Genomic DNA, 18,836 nt, shown 5'->3' with positions numbered 1-18,836 from the left:
CTGGAGAGATGACTCAGTGATTAAGAGCACTGGCTGCTCTTCTGGAGGACCCGGGTTTAATTCCCGCCATCCACATGACAGCTCATGACTGTAACTCCAGTTCCAGGGGATCTCACACCCTCACACAGACATACAGGCAGGCAAAATACCAATGCACATAAAATAAGTAAATCTTTAAAACTGAACATTTCCTTGTGTTTTGATAGGCCTGGCTCTGGCACCCAGCATACCTGGGCTGGAAATCTAGCTGTCACTTTGTTCATTCATAAAGCTCTCTAGCCACTTGCCTTGGGTGGGCTAACGGAATCTCCTAGAAGTCAGTTTCTTTTCCCAAGTGAGAATCATAATTCTTTCTTTAAGGTCTTTCAAAAACAAAAGAACCCAACAGCTGGCAGCGCTGTAGCCCTATGTGCTAAGGGTTCAACTCAGTCACTTCTGTGATATCCAGAAGCTTTAAGAAGCGGCTGGCAAAGCTGGGCATGGTGGCACACACAGGTGGACCCTCTGACTTTGAGGCCAGCCTGGTCTACAGAGTGAGTTCCAGGACAGTCAGGGCAACAGAGAGCAATCCTGTCTGGAATGCCCCCCCCCCCCACACACACACACACAAAGAGGCAGTTAGTGGCCTTCCTGATTTGTAACTTAGGTAGAGAGATGTTTCATGTCTAAGGTCACCAAAGCCAGGGGCAGGGTAGAGGGTGTCAGAGCTGGTGTCGGAATCCAAATCAGGCTGTGTCTTACTGGTAATGGTGATGCTTTGCCACCTGTCAGAGGACTATGGTGTCATCACCCCAGCTCAGCCAGGAATCCTGGCCTCTCTACCTTTGTGAGTCACAACCCTCCCGTACTCTCTCTGATTTGCCTGACTCATTGGTCAATAACAACTTTCTCTTCCCCTAGGGTCCAACATGCTGTTGATCGGGGTCCATGGGCCCACCACCCCCTGTGAAGAGGTCTCCATGAAACATGTAGGCAACCAACAATACAATGTCACATACGTTGTCAAAGAGAGAGGAGACTACGTTCTGGCTGTGAAGTGGGGGGAAGAACACATCCCTGGTAGCCCCTTTCACGTCACTGTACCTTAAATCCTGGAGGAATCCTTCCAGTTGCTTTTGTTGCTAGTTTGCAATTCATTTTTTTACAATGTCCTCAGCCTGCTGGTGGGCCTGAAACCCCACCCCCAAACCTTACCCCTTCATTCCAAGTGCCTTTAGTGCCCTAGACTTGACTCTTGAGGACATGTGGGACATCATAAGAAACCAAACTGGGTACAAGAAAGTGCAGAGTACTCCAAATCAAGACTCTTGAGTTCAAAGGTCTAAGACCAGGGCAAGACTGACTGGCTCCCCTAAGCTCCTGATCTACTCAAGCATTTGCCAAACAAGAATGTCATTGCAGAAGGGGGGACCCTTGCCAAAGACCCTTCCAACCCAATTCCCTCAAGACTAGATGACAATAAGACGTCTAACCCAGATCACATTCCATCTCTGCGCTCCCTCACGGGCCCTGGTCCCTTTGACTTCATCCCAAAGCCAACTCAGGTGCAAGAGGCATGCAGAACAACCCTATACCCCATTTTTGGAATTCTGCCCCTGCCTTCTGCTTTATAAACAGCCTTGATGGCATGTAGTCATAGCCAGATGCAAGGCCACTGCCAGCTGCCCTCAGAGTCCATGACTTCTGCTAAATGGCAGAGGCCACTGATAAGCTACTGCCGGGCCCCTCTGCAAAAGCTGGAAGGGGTGGGTACCACTGTTATGACCCATGAGAAGCCTTAAGGACCAAGACACTAAGATGTGGCCTCACCTGAGGTCTCTTTAAAGGCTGTGGGAAGCATCACCAGGCTGCCAAATGGTGGGAGCAAATGTTAACAACAAAAACGGGGTGTTGTGGATGTTGTCATGGATGTGGCCGGGGTGAAGCGAGTATCCTGCACCAAGACACGGCAGCTGGAGAGGTGTGGGTGGTAAAAGCCACCTGTCAGGAACTGGAGCAGCTGAAGCCGGATGTGAAAGGACACAGGCATAATAGACAGGGAGACCAAACTGGAATCAAATGCCAACTGGAAAGTGTATCTTATAACTTATTAAATAAAATGTTTGCTGCATATGTAGCTCCCTGTCATTCTTAGAATCTTTGCAATCAGCCTCTCCCCTCTCCTGTCAGTGCGGGCAATGTGATTTGACAATGGGCATATCTTTTCTTGCAAGCAAAGGGCTGTCTTTTCCTTAGAAGCCAGAGCCAGCGTGAGAGTCAAGGGGACTCAAGAGGGTACATGGGCCATGTTACCAACTTGACTTCTTTGGAGTCCTAGATACAAAACCCAGGTAGAGCCAGGTGGTGGTGGTGCACACCTTTAATCCCAGTACTCAGTTGGCAGAGGCAGGCAGATCTCTGTGAGTGTAAAGCCAACCTAATCTACAAGAGCTAGTTCTAAGAAAAGCTCAGGAGCTAGAGAAACCCTGTCTCGAAAAGCCAGGTGGAAACTATGGATTTTAAGAAATCTTCTTGCCTAATACCCATGAATCTGCTATCTCAGAAATGTTTTTCAACCCGTCACATACCTCCACTGCCTTAGACACAGTAATGAGTGCCACCATCTGCCCCTCCCTCGTCCCTGTCCGTGCCAGGAAAAGTGATTGCTGATGACTCATCATGTGCTTAGCCTTCCATCTACTGCTCATTACAGTGGTCAGTTGACATTTTACAGATGACAAAACTAACAAGGGTTCAATTTACACCTCACAGTTACAGACCGAGCTCATATGGAAACAGATTTGGGCCTATTCCTTTTGACTCCAGAATGGGAGCGCTACCCTCAAGGCACTGCAGGGAAGCAGCCCAAAGAGAAAGAGTTGCAGGAGCCCTACAAAAGCCCTTGGCAGTACCCATGGTGACCCCAAGACCATCAGTCTGGGAATAAGGGGAGTGGGGGTTCAGGCAGGGAATCTGGATCATTTTTACTGGTGGTATGTACGTGTACAGGACAGGGTCTTGTGTGTTCCAGGCTAGCCTGGAACGCCTATGTAGCCAACAAGGAATTTGAACATCTTTTTGTATGTATGCTGTGCCAGGAGCAAACCCTGAACTTTGTATGTGACAGACAAGCGCTCTGCCAACTAAACTACATCCCCTACTCTGCTTTCTGTGTTGTATTTTTGTTGTGGTGGTTTGTTTTTCCTGCTCTACCTGGCTGCCTAGTGGAATGATTTGTCTTCCTCTGAGATTAGAGGGGAGGAGAGGCAGAGGCACCCTTTCTCCTCTGTGCCTTGAAGTCTGTCCTAGACTCCTAGCCTCTGTAAGGCTTTGGGCCACGAAGAGTCCACGCAGATACCTGTCTGGTGTGATGCTGGCTTTGCCATAGAGGCACAAGGATGCCACCATCCATTTATTCCCCTCTAGCCTGACTAGGTTTGCTGGGAGAAGCAGAATTTGTACAATAACCGCGTTGACTTTGGTGTAAGGTGTCCCAGAATCTAAACACTGTCTTGTAACTAGCCATCTGAGCATGCCTCCTTTGGCTGGTTCCCATGATCTATAGGTCCCACTGGGATCTGTGGGAACACTTCTTTACTGGTTACTTTGTGTGGACAACCCTTCCTGGCAGTGATACGCCTCATACATGGTGTGTGTGAGTGAGCTGGTTGTAGGCACCTGGTGGGTGATGATAGTTTTACCTTAGGGGTACAACCCTGCCATTGCTGCCTGTGACATCAGGGCCTACAGGGTGGAGACCTGTTGTTCTCAGTGCCTAGAACCAGAGGGCAGCTCTTATCTGCACCTGGGCGTGGTTACTATGGAAACAGGCTATTGTTTGTGTCAATACCCTGAAAACTTTGAAACTTGGTGGGCCTGGTGCCAGGTCCTTCCTGATTGGATGTTTGCCTGTTCCCCAGCTGAAGCTGATGAGTCTAGGAAGTTACACCAGTGGCCAATGGAATTGCAGCCAGTACCCACCCTGCCCTACCCGTCCTGGGAGCCCACATTGTCCTCTGCAGCTCAGGGAAGTGCTTACCAAGATGATCTCAGGGAGCAAATGTTCATTAATAGCACACTTACACATATTAGTCCTTGGCCCCTTGTTTTCGGACTTCAGAAGGGGCCTTGAGATCCACATTTTGATTCATTTGTTATACAATTCAGCACACGGGGATTTGATTTCCTTTGAAAATTGCTCGGCCTTAAGAATCAACAGAATCAAAAACATGGGTGTTCTAGCCCTGTACCTTCAGGTTGTTTCTTACAACTTGCAAAGCCAACACTGGGCAGGTGGATTTTTCTGGGTTTTGTTTTAGATTATTTTTGTTGTTGTTAATTTGTGAGCAGATCTAATACAAGTGCTCTACCTCTGAGCCGTGCCCCCAGCTCAATCCCTGAAATCTGTATTTAAGTGGGAGAATAAGAGAGTTGGGAATATAACACAGCTCAGTGGTAGAACACGTGAGTTCCGTCCCAGCACCCACATGAGGAGGCTGGGCATAATAGCATCCACCAGATGTCCCCCATGCTGTTCTGGAAGGTGTGACAGCTGGGTCCCCAGGCTCCCTGACCAGCTGGCCTAACCTAATGTGGCTAGTTCCAAACCACCCCAAAAAACAAGGTGGGCATCGCCTAATAAAATTTAATAATTTTTTCTTACAAATGTCAAAAGTAGAGGCAGGGAAGGCTCTAAGCAAGCTGGATTCAGTTTTTCTCTTTGGCCTTTCCCTAAAGATCTGGCCAAATGCATGGTGGGAGGGATCGTAGCAAACAAAAGCTCCTTCTCTGCTTTGTCTGGGCCCCCAAGCCCATGGGGACCAGCTCATGTACATGGAATTTAGGGGACCCACCCCTCACACCCATTTTCTCTTCCTCAGCATTCTCCAAGGCAGCCAGGAGCCTGGAATTTACAAGTCTGACTTGTGGCACGTATCCCAGGGTGCTCTGAGCTTTGGACTTGTTTATCTCTCCAGGACAAAGAATCTTCTGGTCCTTTATTGCCCATGTTTCCCCTGTCTGACCACCCGCCCTTCTACCGCACCAGGATGCCTTGCCTCGCCCAGTCACCACTGAGGTGGGGCACATTCTTTGGGTCCAGCTAAACCTGGGCAGGGTGTGCTCAGAGAGAACAGTGTGACAGAGGCTCCGGGCAACAGAATGACCCAGCGTGTGAGGATTTGCAAGCAGCGTGTCCCATGTAACAATTTCAGGTCTGGATTTCAGTCCCAGCCCTGTGGCTTGCCAGCTGAGTCATCTCGGGCAGTGGCCTCTGTGTTCTCATCTGTAAAATGGGGAGAGAGTGGGACTTTATATTCTAAGCCAAGAGAAACACCTCTCCTCTCAGCCCATTTACCGCCCCCTGCCCCCAACAGACCTAGGTAAGCCAGGACTTCCAGGGCGCCTGGAAGGATGTTGCAGTAACTTGGCTCCCCAAAGTGGAGAGGAATGGGTGTCCCTTTGAGAGAAAGCTGGTCTGTGGGGAAAGACAATATGATGGTTCTAAGCCCAGGCTAGGAGAGTCACATCCTGCTCTGTCCTGACTTCCCCCAAGCCACTCGCCTTAACATAACACTTGCCTTGTGTGGGGCTTAGGAGAAGCCATGGGGCTGTGGAGCCAGAGCCTGCTGAGGGCTGGATCTGACATTATCAGGGGGAAATTGTGAAGTCTTCAGCAAAGGGTTCAAGTTAAACAGTCCCAGCCCTGCAGCCAACCAGCCAAGACACCCCAGGGAATGGCCTCTGAACCTCAGTGCCCACATCTGTAAAATGGGAAAATACGTTGGAGATGGACGTCCATGCTCTGTCGGGCACAGCCAGGAAGGCATGGGACTTCTGTTTAGATGCAGTTCCGGGCAGCTAGTAGAACAATCAGGGTTTGCAGCCTGACCTAAGAGCCAAGAAGTCACCCAAAGCCCTCAGAAGGAGGTAGAGTATCTGCCCAAGCACATGTGCTAAATGCCTGTAGTCCAGGCCAAACTGAGGCACAACCAATTGTTTTTTTTTTTTTGCCTTCTAGGTTTTTCTTTTTTCTTTCTTTTTATTTTTTAATGTCACTGGACACCCCCCCCCCCCCATTTTCCACATCTGATTGGACACCTGTAAGCAGTGTGCTAAAGAAGCAAAGGGCCCAGTCTGGGGCCTTTGTGAAACAGCAGTGGTCTGGTCATGAATAAGGAGATGGCTGAAGGCCTCAGAGCACAGCATAGTGCCCGGTCAGGCAGGTACATAGTACATCCCAGATGGCATTAATGGAGATTGCCCCACAAACCAGAATCTGCGCGAGGCTTTATACACCGCGAGACGCTCTTCTCATAGGAAGGTCTGCTCCCACCGTCATCGTGTGCACAGATAGGCGGGCTACTAGCTAGCAGGTGGCAGGGCTGGGCCTCTGATGAGTGAGACTACAGAACTGCCATGACACTCCCCTTAACCACATACCCAAGCTTCAAGACGGTAGGGGATGGACCTTCTGTTAGTTCATCTGGGTGCCTGGTATATAGCAGGTCACTTCAGGGTCCATTGTGTGGAAGAAGGCATGACTCCTGTGTGTCCCCTGGGAATACTTGGCGTATGATTCCCTGGTAAAGAATGGGACACCCCCACCTGCCACTTGTCACCCTGGAAGGGTCATGGGTCCAGTCTCTGCTCTCTTTTTTAAATTTATTATTAAAAACTAAGTGTGCGGGCTGGAGACATGGCTCAGTAGTTAAGAGCACTGGCTGCTCTTCCAGAGGACGTGAGTTCAATTCCCAGCAACCACATGGTGGCTCACAACCATCTGTAATGAGATCTGGCACCCTCTTCTGGTGTGTGGGCATACATGGAAGCAGAATGTTGTATACATAATAAACAAACAAATAAATCTTTAAAAAACCCTAAGTGTGCTTGTGTGTGTGTGTGTGCATGCATGTGTGTGTATGTGTGTGTATGTATGTGTGCATGCATGTGCGTCCTGTGACATGTGTGAGGAGACGCCTGAAGGAGTCAGAGGACAGCTTTTGGGAGCCAGTTCTCTCCCTCTGCCCTGAGTTCCAGGACGGAACTCAGGCCATTGATTGGGCTTACATGACAGAACCCTTACCCACGGAGCCATCTTACTGGACCGTGGTTCTGCTTTCTCTTTCAATTTGACCTGGCCTGGCTTAGCAGTAGGTGACGCTAGTCCCCTCAGGATCCCACCCTGTCCTATCTAGCAGGGCTGTCTAGCAGCCCTGGCAACTTGACTCTCATTGGCTACATGTTTCCTTGGAGACAGACACCATCCATCCAAACACAGACGAGCTTCAAGAAGAAGAATCTTCCTTCCCACCTCTGGGCTCCATAGCATGAGGGAGATGTTCAACTCCTCAAACCAGGCTGCTTGGGGAGAGCGAATAAAGAAGGAGATGGTTGCTCGGGCCACCTGGAATATCCGCTATGGTCACAAGTACCTGAAAGAGGGGTCCAGAACCAGGAAGCAGGCCTGGCAGGCACCCTGTGGGTCAGTCTTGAAAGCAGGCCCAGTGCCTGCCACTGACTCCCCTGTCAGAAAAGAGGTACAGGTGAGATGGCCAGAGACCAAGGGGGTCCAAGACCAGCTGTTCAAAACAGGAGGTGTCCAGGGAGACAGAGTGAGGCAGCCCAGGGGATTTCCTCGATACTCAGCAGCCCAAGGCAGGCCAGAGGACTTGGAAATGAGGCACCCCACCCAGGCCACCCTGAAGCTGCTCTTCCAAGGCATCTCCCATGATGGCCAGGGCCGGACCCTGTACCTCAAGGAGCAGAATCGCCTGATACCAGAGAAGAAGTACAAGTACCCAATGGTGTCTTCCTGGGAGTATGGCTGGCATGTGGGTAAGATCATGCACTCTTCCTCCCCAACCTCACTCTTCATCATCTCGCTCCTGACACAAAGAACCAAATGAGCTCACCATCCTACAAGTGGACCAGGAGACCTCCTATCTGCACATGGTTTCTGGCTTGTTCCCTAGAACACACCCTGCCTCCCTTTTTTTTTTTTCTTCTTCTTCTTCTTCTTCTTCTTCTTCTTCTTCTTCTTCTTCTTCTTCTCCTCCTCCTCCTCCTTTTATTTTTGTTTGTTTGTTTATTTTGTTTTTGTTTTTGGAGACAGGGTTTCTCTGTGGCTTTGGAGCCTGACCTGAAACTAGCTCTTGTAGACCAGGCTGGACTCGAACACAGAGATCTGCCCGCCTCTGCCTCCCAAGTGCTTGGATTAAAGGCATGCACCACCACTGCCCCACCTCCCCTTCCTTTACCAGGCTTCACTACATGCTATCTCTGCTAGGAAACCTTCCCAGGGCCTTCTAGGCAGACTCACTGAGCCCACTTGGTGCTTCTGCAGCTTGGTGAGCCTACAGAAGCTGCTAAGGCAGAAGTCCCTAGGCATGAACCAGAGAGCAAAACAAACATGGTCTCTGACTCCATGAAAGGCAGACAAGAAGTAGATATAGACTGTAGGCACAGGCAGCAGCCATGTTGTGAGGTTTTGGTTTGGTTTTGTGTGGTCCTTATAGGGTGTAGGAGTCAGTTGTTGAAAGTTGGGGATGGGATACAGGCCATTGTACACATCCTAAGCAAGTGCTCCACACTGAACCTCGGCCTGTTTCTGTACATCTAACTAGCTCCCAGATGCTGCCGATACTGCCTGTCTGTGAACCACACTGACCATCAAAGCTGTGAGAATAAGAGATAACTCAGGATATGAGGAGCAGGACTGGGGGACTATTCTGGCAGACAGAAAACAGGAAGGCCTCCTACAGAGTCTTGTCCTGGGTAGTGACTTTGCATAGTGTTCTTCCAAAAAGAACCTGCTGGCCTGAACTCACAGAGAGCATCTCAGTGAAGTGGCCAGCACCTCCTCTCCTGCTCTGCCTCACAGGCCCACGCTCACTGCCTGCAAACACGCTGTGTTGGTAGATTTTGCAAATACGCACACAGGATACAAAGGCAAATTTGAATTCTAGGTAACAAATAACTTTTTGTGTGAGCATACAGTAAATATGGTATGACCATACTCTAAAGATTACTCATAAAAATAGATCCATATCTATCACCATGCACAAAACTCAAATCCAAATGGATTAAAGACCTCAATATCAGTCCGAACACACTGAACCTGATAGAAGAGAAAGTGGGAAGTACTCTACAACACATGGGCACAGGAGACCACTTCCTATGTATAACCCCAGCAGCACAGACACTAAGGGCATCATTGAATAAATGGGACTTCCTGAGGCTGAGAAGATTCTGTAAAGCAAAGGACACTGTCACTAAGACAAAAAGACAACCCACTGACTGGGAGAAGATCTTCACCAATCCTGCAACTGACAAAGGTTTGATCTCCAAAATATATAAAGAACTCAAGAAACTAGACCGTAAAAGGCTAATCAACCCAATTATAAAATGGGGCACTGATCTGAACAGAGAATTCTCAACAGAAGAACTTCAAATGGCCAAAAGACACTTAAGGTCATGCTCAACTTCCTTAGCGATCAGGGAAATGCAAATCAAGACAACTTTAAGATACCACCTTACACCTGTCAGAATGGCTAAAATAAAAAACACCAATGATAGCCTTTGCTGGAGAGGTTGTGGAGAAAGGGGTACACTCACCCATTGCTGGTGGGAATGCAAACTTGTGCAACCACTCTGGAAAGCAGTGTTTCGGTTTCTCAGGAAATTTGGGATCAACCTACCCCTGGATCCAGCAATACCACTCTTGGGAATATACCCAAGAGAGGCCCTATCATACAACAAAAGTATATGCTCAACTATGTTCATGGCAGCATTGTTTGTAATAGCCAGAACCTGGAAACAACCTAGATGCCCTTCAACGGAAGAATGGATGAAGAAAGTATGGAATATATACATATTAGAGTATTACTCAGCAGTAAAAAACAAGGACTTCTTGAATTTTGCATACAAATGGATGGAAATAGAAAACACTATCCTGAGTGAGGTAAGCCAGACCCAAAAAGAGGAACATGGGATGTACTCACTCATATTTGGTTTCTAGCCATAAATAAAGGACATTGAGCCTATAATTCATGTTCCTAGAGAAGCTAAATAAGGTGAATCCAAAGACAAACACATAGGCATCCTCAGGAATATTAACCTTCATCAGGCGATGAAAGGAGACAGAGACAGAGACCCACACGGGAGCACCGGACAGAAATCTCAAGGTCCAAATCAGGAGCAGAAGGAGACGGAGCACGAGCAAGGAACTCAGGACCACGAGGGGTGCACCCACACACTAAGACATTGGGGATGTTCTATTGGGATCTCACCAAGGCCAGCTGGCCTAGGTCTGAAAAAACCTGGGATAAATCCGGACTAGCTGAACATAGCGGACAATGAGGAATACTGAGAATTCAAGAACAATTGCAGTGGGTTTTTGATCCTACTGCACGTACTGGCTTTGTGGGAGCCTAGGCAGTTTGAATGCTCACCTTACGAGACCTGGATAGAGGTGGGCAGTCCTTGGGCTTCCCACAGGTCAGGGAACCCTGATTGCTCTTCGAGCAGATGAGGGGGGGGGGACTTGATCGGGGGAGGGGGAGGGAAATGGGAAGCGGTTGTGGGGACGAGGCAGAAATCCTTAATAAATAAATTAAAAAAAAAAGATTACTCATAACTATCTGCAATCCAAATGTGAATGGGTAGTCTATGCTTTATCTAGCAACCCAGACTCGAGAATGTCAGTAGCCTTGCTGGTAGCCTGCTTCTGAATGTTCGCTGACTGTGAGGGTCATGTTGGATTGTAGCCAGAAGGCAGACTGTCGTCTGCTTAAGCTCAAAGCTCCTCCCATAATCTCTAGAACATTTCATAAACCTCTGACATCACACCCTGAACCCAAACCCAATTCAGGAGTCACTTGGGGAACAGATAAAAGACCTTCCGCTGACTGATTCTGTCCCCTACCCTAATTATAAACAGAGAGATGCAGCTCATCCAAGAGGGTGCAAAGAAGGGACAGGAAAGAGTCGGAACATTATCTGGGTCCCAGCTGGGTCGGTCATAAATTTCCTTATGTATATATAAAACAACTGACTAATACCTCACACATAGAAAGTGCACAATAACAAGCATTATATTTATTAGTGTTATTATTAAATTATGACTGTTACTACTGGTTCAACAGGCAGGATCTGCAGTGGTGGGCATCTGAGGATCTCGTTTGGCCTTAGGCAGCCCCTAGAGACTTTGCTGTTCAGTGGGCCAGTGGGACAGTCTGACTGTAGCAGGAAGGTGAAGCATGGTGGATGAGCTTGGAGCTGGGTGAAGGGCCCAGCTGGTTAGCGGCTGGAATGACTTAAGTGCTGGCAAACACAGATCCTGATGGGGCCAGAGCAAGGTCTTGACGTTCCACGCTGTGCACGCACTAGCTGTTGGGTCACGAGTTCTGAGCATCCTCAGGAAGGAGCCAGGGACATGGAGAGGCAGTGGCTACTACTGCATGACAGAAGAGTTGCCTCCTGAAGGTCTAGCAGGAGGATGGTGATGACTCCTTTTCATCCGGGCCTCTACTGTGTTCTAGGGGATGTCATGAAAAACTACAGTACTCCAGCTCATGCCAGAAGTCAATCCATCGCCAAGTCGTTTTACATCAAAAGTAGCGTTTTCCATGTTCCGCGGCAGACAGATGACCTCATGTGAACTTGGCCTGGGAAAGGCCTCGGTGGCTCCTTTGCCCTAACTGGACCAGCCAGGTGGGTGATGCTCCATGTTCTGCTGAGCCCCGCTTCCTTGGCTGAGAGTGACATGAAGAAGTGACCACAGACGTACACCTCTGGCGTGTACTGTTGGCTTATGTTGTGGCTCCTGTCTACACACAGAGAACTCCACTCCTTACAAAGCTGCCGCCCCCACCCTGCCATCACTAGCAATGCTACTCCTTTTCCTGGGGAAGACAATGAGATGCAAAGTTGCATCAGCAGGACTGGACAGTGGAGAAATTGGCTTAGCCCACAAGGTGCTAAGGAAAGCAACGATCTCCTAGTGTTTATTTCTCTACATTGGACTGATGGGATCTCTAGGAGAGTTGCTCTGTACCAGTGTATCCTACAGTTCAGGGAAGAACTTGCCATCTTCTCTGGTGGCTTCCCTCTCCCCTGCATCAGTCAGAGATGCCCTGCTTCATGTGCTGCAACAAGCAGCCCCTACGTCCCAACTATTTAAACAAATAAAGATACGTTTCTTTTTCCTTCACTTTCAAAGACTCATTGAAGATGTATTTGTCCCACCAGAGTCCAGTCTAATGTAGAGTGAACAGCTTCCTAGGTACTCATCTAGAGGAGACACTGCCCTCATCTGGTGGCTCTGGCAATGACACACATCAGAATCATTTTAGAGTCCTCTGTGTCCAGGGAAAGGGAAGAAAGAGAGTGTAAAGACACTGGAAATATGTGGGGGTTTTGTTCACTTGATTTTTCTGAGGCAAGGGTTCATGTAGAACTCAGGCTGACCTGGAACTCTTGCGTGAACTTCCCACGGCTTCCAGAACCATGAGTGGCCAAGCTGGCCAGCATACCCACTCTTAACCCGGGAAGGAATGAAGAGAAAGAACCTCTAAACATCTAGCCCATCTCTTCCACAACCAGTGTGTGCTATCCTGGAGCCATGGCCATAACATAAAACTCCCTGTATCCTCCTGTAGTAGTTTTCCTAGGCTATGAAAATCTAGGAGGCCTCGAACAACAGAAATTCACTGTGTTGCCGCTCTCAAGGCTGGAGGTCCAATAACCAAGGGCTCCACGGAGCCATGCTCCCTTGGCTCTGGAAGAGGAGCCCCTTCCTGCCTCCTTCATGCCTCTCATGTCTTGAGGGCAGGCTTGTCCTCTTCGGCTTGCCACAGCGCTGCTCTAAATTGCCTTCAGTGTCACACGGGTCAGGGTGACCTGTCCTCACACCCCTGTTGTATAAGGATCTCAGACATGTTGGACTGGGGCCCACACCACTCTAGATGATGTCACCTACTGTTTCTAAATCAGGTGACAGCAAGAGACACTGTCGGTGAGGACTTCAACATACTCCTAATTCAGGGCATTACCCCTGCCCTCTGATAGCCAGTCCTTACAGGGTCCATTATCGGAGCCATCTTACTGGGTCTTCCTCTTTTCGCTTGGAAAGCACTCCCAGGCATAATCCCAGACATGGAAATAGTGGTCCATGAAATCCCATCACATACTGCCATCGCAGTATCTTGTTGCTTAGGAGACATCCATCTGTAGGGATCCCAAACCCTCACATAGCTCTTTGCAAAAACCAAAATATTCACGGGTTTTCCTTAACTCAGGGCATTGTGGAGCTCTCCATCCTAGTCAAAAGGGGGCAGCCCCTCTGTCTGAACAGAGAGTGAACTGGACAAATGAGTCTCTCAAGAGCCACCACTAGGGGAATTCTCCAGGCCTTCACTAGTTTGCTCATTACCCTGCAATCTCACAGACAACCAGACCACATAAAATACTGAGTACAACTAATTTTCCCTCATCAATCTTGACAACAATCTTGAGAGAGAGGAAAAGACAGACAGTGTGACCAAGGCCCATAGCACTCACACAGCAGCCTGACATGACAGAGTTGCTGGACAAACACACCTGCTGAATTTATTCAAACACCAATAACTCACTGGGTTCTCTGGGGCCCTTGGATTGAAAGCACAAGGCTTTGGCTGGGCTCCTGGGACAGAAGAGGGCATATCTTGGAACTCACAGAGTGAGGAGGGCTGTGGTGAGGAACGTGAATAGCTTTGGAGCACGGAAAAAGCTCCCTGCAGCAGGTCACTGGCATTCTGTCACTAAACAACATCACACTTTGTAACCCTTTGGCACAGTGCCTGACTCTATCCATGTGTGTGATGAATTGTGATTTTTCTTTAGCAACAAGTACACAGGTTGCTCGGGAGAGGACAGGCATTCTTGATGAACATTCTGTATATCCACTCTTCCCTACTAAATGACCATCTTGGGTGGGAAGTGTTTCCTCAGTTATCCCAGGGGCAGTGCCATGTAACTAGCATCAAGCTAAAGGTGTGGGCTGAAAGGTAGATTCATTATAAACGGGTGCTATCCCTAATTTTTATGCCTAAAATCTCTCTAGAAAACAAGCCAAAAAGGACCAAGGGGTGGACACTTAGCTTGGATAGTAGACTGATTGCCTGGCTTGCATAAGGTCCTGGGTTCAACCCTTAGGCCCCCAGCACCACATACAGGAGGCCTGATGAAACATTCCCATAACCACAGCACTTGAATGTGGAAGCAGAAGGATCAGAAGTCCAAAGTCACCTCCTTGTTTGCACAGCAAACGCAAGGCCACCTACAATACCCGAGACTCTGTACCAAAATGAAAGAAGAAAGGTAGGGAAGGAGGAGGACTGGAGGAATGTCTCAGCAGTCAAGAATGTTTGCTGTGTAATCGTGTGAACTAGAGTTTAGATTCCTGCGTTTCTGTAACATCCTGTAGCCCCGGCAGGGCAGCTGGGAAGATCACTGGGGTTAAGTTCACACAGAGCCTGCCTCAGAGAAACAGATGAGATGTGATAGAGGATGACGCTCTCACCTCTTTGGACTTTAGGCGTGCAGATCCGTGCACACGTGCGTGCCCACATTCACATGGAAACGCACGCAGGAAAGGGGATAGAAGAAGAGAGATGGGAAAGGCGGGCAGGCAGATAGGCCGTCTATGTACTTAGCAAACACCCATATGGAATTTGCACGCATTTTTTCTAAGCCTGCATCTCCAATTTGGTATTTGTGAGTCACACGTGTGTCACTGAGCACATTAAATGCCTTATGCACACTGATATAGTCTCTGAGGATAAAAGGCACCTGGGTGTGTGTGTCTCTGTGTTTGCTTTTTGAAGATTGAGTACGGTAGGGAATATGAACAAGCCCATCAATAATTCTAAGACTGATATGACGGACTGTTTGAGTCAGGTTTTCCTGTGAAGGCCTAGAGTGAACGTTGTCCGGCTGGCAGTCAGCTGGCCCCCACCCACACAGATGTTCAGCTTTACTGCTATAAGGCAAACGCAACCAGAGAGCACTCAAAAGCGCTGGGTGTGGCGGTGAGCCTCCAAACCAGCAAAGACCCAAATCAGAGTCGGACCGGCTAGATTTGACCCCCACACACTGACGCTCGGGTTTAAATTTATAAAATATGTTAGTTTATTTTTCAAAACTATGGTCGCTGGATGATTTCAAATTGTCTATTGGCTCACAGTTTGTTTGCATTACCCAAGTCTACCCTGAACAATACTGATAGAACTCGGGGTTGTCAGTGATGAGGAGTGCGGGCGGGCGCATGTGCGCGAGTACGAGCAGGGCAAGATGTATGAACTTCCATGACAGCCTAACAGGGATCCCTAGCCAGCGCCCCGCTCTAGTAGAGAGTACGGATACAAAGAGCATTGGCTGCTTCCTGGGTCATCATCCTAAACTCCGTGACTAAGCCGAAGTTTCCAGAAAAGCCACCAGGTGGCGATAGAAGAGCGTTCGCCCTGGCTTTGGCCCAGCATTTTACTGTTCGTCCCTACTTGGATTTCCTGCCTGTGTTAGAGGACACTCAGGAGATCGTGACCTTTGGAGGCACATACACCTGGATTTGATTCTGGCTCTGTTAGCAAGACAAGTCAAGAGTCCTGTTAGGCCTCTCCTGGTTCCTGGTTCCATTCCTGTGTCCATTCCTCTATTAACGTTGAAAATTTTTATTTTTTATCTATGTTTTTTACAAAAGAAAACATTAACAGTATGTATTAAATTTTTCTTCAACTAGAAACTTATCATTTCTGTGACCCTTAAAATTATTGTGTTCCTCAACCCACACCCCAGAAGCTGTGCCTACCCCTGCGCAATAAATGAGTAAACCCTGGGCTCTATATTCTCTAGCTGGATGACCTTGGGGAAGTTGCTTGACTTCTCAACTATAGAATGTGTATAACATCAGGCATCACCTCCTCACCTTGTGCTTGGAATTCCATGAGATAGCAAAGGCTACAACTTTTTACACTGATGTTCTAATTTTTATTATGGGGGTATTATAATTATTATTTATTTATGGGGGTATGTTTACATGTGGAGGTCAAAGGACAACTTGAAGGAATTGATTCTTTCCTTCCATCAAGTCTGTTCTGGATCAGGTTCAAGTTGTTGGGTTTGGCAACAAAAGTCTTTACCTTCTGAGTCATTTCACCTGCCCAGGTAACATCTTTTGAGGGCACAGCCTAGGGGCTAAAGATGTAACTCAGTGAGTAGAGTGTTTGCCTAGTGTACGTAAAGTGCTAAGATTGACCTCCAGCACTGCGTAAAACCTTGCAGTGTGGTCAGTATCTATAATACCAACATTCAGAAGGTGGAGCGGGAAGATCAGAAGTTCAAGATCACCTTCTGCTATGTAGTCAAGTTTGAGACCAACCTGAAATAGAGGGGATCTTTTCTCAGAGAGAGAGAGAGAGAGAGAGAGAGAGAGAGAGAGAGAGAGAGAAAGGAAGAGAGAGAAAGGGAGAGAGAGAAAGGGAGAGAGAAAAAAAGGAAGGGAAGGAGACAGACTGGAGTGGCTTTGCAAATGCCAGCTATTATTTGTGGTTTTGTCTTGAAGTCTACTTCTAGCTTATAAAAAGCAGATCTGAGATCTCAGGTAAATGACCGTACAATTCAAAATATTTTGGCAAGCAAAAAGTGTTTGCTGCAAAAGGGTGCACAGTCAAATCAAGCAGACAAGCACACCCTGGGTTTTTATCCCTAATGCAAACAGGCCCTGTGCCTCACTCTGAACTTGGCCTCACATTCTTACATGATTGACTAATTTATTTTTATTTTATTTTTTTAATATAATGCTTATTTATTTATTTATTTAAGATTTCTGTCTCTTCCCCACCTGATTGACTAATTTAAAGTGGTACAATTGCTAAGCAGAATACAATTTTGAGCATCAAGGGCAACCTTGAACTCATGTTTTGATTTCAAGAAGTATTGTCCCTGGAGAATTTTACACACGCACGCACACACACACACACGCACACACACACACCATTAATATGACATTAATAACACATTTATATGATGTCTTGTCTTAGTTAACGCCTCCATAGACTCAATATATCTCCCACACACAGCAACCTGTTGGGAACACAGGCTCGTATCACTCAGCCAGAAGCCAAGCAAGATTGGTGAACATGTGCCAAGCAAGGAGTCCTTGGGATGCAGAGGTGTGTGTGTTTATGTGTGTGTGTGTGCATGTGTGCATGTGTGTGTGTGTGCATGTGTGTGCTTGTGTGCGTGCTTGTGTGCATGCATGTGTGTATGTGTGCGTGCATGTGTGTGCTTGTGTGTGCATGCGTGTGTGTGCATGCGTGTGGGGGGTCACATTAGTATGGGCACAGATTCAGACCCTTATGCCCTCGCTTTCTTAGAGTTCCTTAATTTCCATAGTTTCTCTGAATCTAACAGGTTGAAGCCACAACTGCCAAAGTCCCATGAATGTGATCCACAAATAAGTGACTTAGAAATGCTGGCTTCTTCATGATAATAAATAGGATTCAACTCAGCAGCTGATTCAGATGTGAGCTTCTGTCAGTGGCTCCGCTTTCTGTCCATACACCTGCCTGAACTTGGTTCCCTTTCCTTAATTTGGGAGGAACGGAATACGGCCACCACTTTGGCCACTGTGTGTATATACTTATACATACACACGCACGTGTGTGAGGAGGCCAGAGATCTATGTTGGGTATGATTCTCTCTACTCCACCTTCTTTTTGAGACAGGGTCTCTCACTGAACTTGAAGCTCACCAATTCAACAAGACTGCCTAGCCAACAAACCCTAGAGATGTTTCCAGCACTAGAATCACTGGCACATGCCACCATGCCCAGCGTCTTTCCTGGGTGCTGGGGATTTGAACTCAGATCCTCATGCTTGCACTGCTAGCTCTTTACAGTAGAGTCATCTCCCCCGCCCCGACAACTGCCCTTTATACTTGCCTTCCTCAACTCAAGGAAGAGATCTGAGTGAGGGTCTCTGTGTGGGAGAAGCCCCCTCAGGCCCCACTTCCAGGGGAACACAGTGAAGGTCACTGTATCAGAAATGGGAATTGGAAAAGGAAGGTGCTATTACAAGGACTAGACGTAATTGTATCCCCTTTTCTTGAAGCTCACTTGCCAAAATGCTTATGCTGTAGCAATGGCAAAGCAAGGGGTTCTTGGCACCATTGGTTCTAAATAGCTAAAGGGGAATAACAGGTACTTTACCATTTGGACACTGGAAAGTTTCCGGGTCTGTGAACTCAAAAGAGTGCCAACTTCTCAACAGCCTTGTCATCTCCTCCAAAGTCTCAGAGATTAATTGGACAATAGAAATCTCCACAAAATCTCCAAGGTGAATCAGCATTTTGGGGAAGATGTCTTTCCCAAGTTAGCCAGGGCCCTTTTGATTTTATTCCCTTGGCAAGATGCTACATAATCCTAGTTCAAGGCTGACACTTGGGACTAGAGTGGCTCCCAAAGGCTCATGTAGGAAAGATTTGGTACCCAACCTATGATGCTGTCGGGAGATGGGAATCTTGTGAGAGTTGGAGCTTGGTTAGGGGTCATGGTGAGAGAGCATGCCCTGGAAGGGAAACTGAGACTATGCCTCCCACCCTGTCTGTCTATTTTTATGTGTATGGGTGCTTTTCTTGAATGCATGTATACTTGTGGAGACCAGAGGAGCCCTCTCTCTCTCTCTCTCTCTCTCTCTCTCTCTCTCTCTCTCTGTGTGTGTGTGTGTGTGTGTGTGTGTGTGTGTGTGTGTGTGTGAAATTTCTGGAGACACAAGTCACAACACAGACCCTCCTTTAAAGGTGATCTTAGGCTTCTGTCAGGA

At 47.9% G+C, this 18,836-nt stretch overlaps 2 protein-coding genes across 4 annotated transcripts in view; both read left to right on the top strand.

The window, feature by feature from the left end:
- The window catches only part of Flnb (filamin B), a 142,633-nt gene extending 140,523 nt beyond the window's left edge, over positions 1-2,110 (top strand). For all 3 annotated transcript variants that reach the window (XM_041662691.1, XM_041662690.1, XM_041662689.1), the window contains one exon: positions 901-2,110. In XM_041662691.1, coding sequence (XP_041518625.1) covers positions 901-1,088 — 188 coding nt within the window. In that variant the 3' untranslated portion in view covers positions 1,089-2,110. The remainder of the gene's footprint in view (positions 1-900) is intronic.
- Positions 2,111-7,307: 5,197 nt separating this feature from the next.
- On the top strand, positions 7,308-11,702 carry LOC121454961 (protein ATP6V1FNB-like). The gene is made up of 2 exons (XM_041662389.1): positions 7,308-7,815; positions 11,520-11,702. The coding sequence occupies exons 1-2, from the start codon at positions 7,308-7,310 to the stop codon at positions 11,636-11,638; spliced, it is 627 nt and encodes a 208-aa protein (XP_041518323.1). The 3' UTR covers positions 11,639-11,702.
- Positions 11,703-18,836: the final 7,134 nt, after the last annotated feature.

Source organism: Microtus oregoni, unplaced genomic scaffold, assembly GCF_018167655.1.
Source record: "Microtus oregoni isolate MIOR12 unplaced genomic scaffold, Mior012 000013F_ref0000133, whole genome shotgun sequence".
Classification (NCBI taxonomy): domain Eukaryota; kingdom Metazoa; phylum Chordata; class Mammalia; order Rodentia; family Cricetidae; genus Microtus; species Microtus oregoni.
The sequence above is the reverse complement of the archived record's forward strand: the minus strand, read 5'-3'. Positions and strand labels throughout refer to the sequence as shown.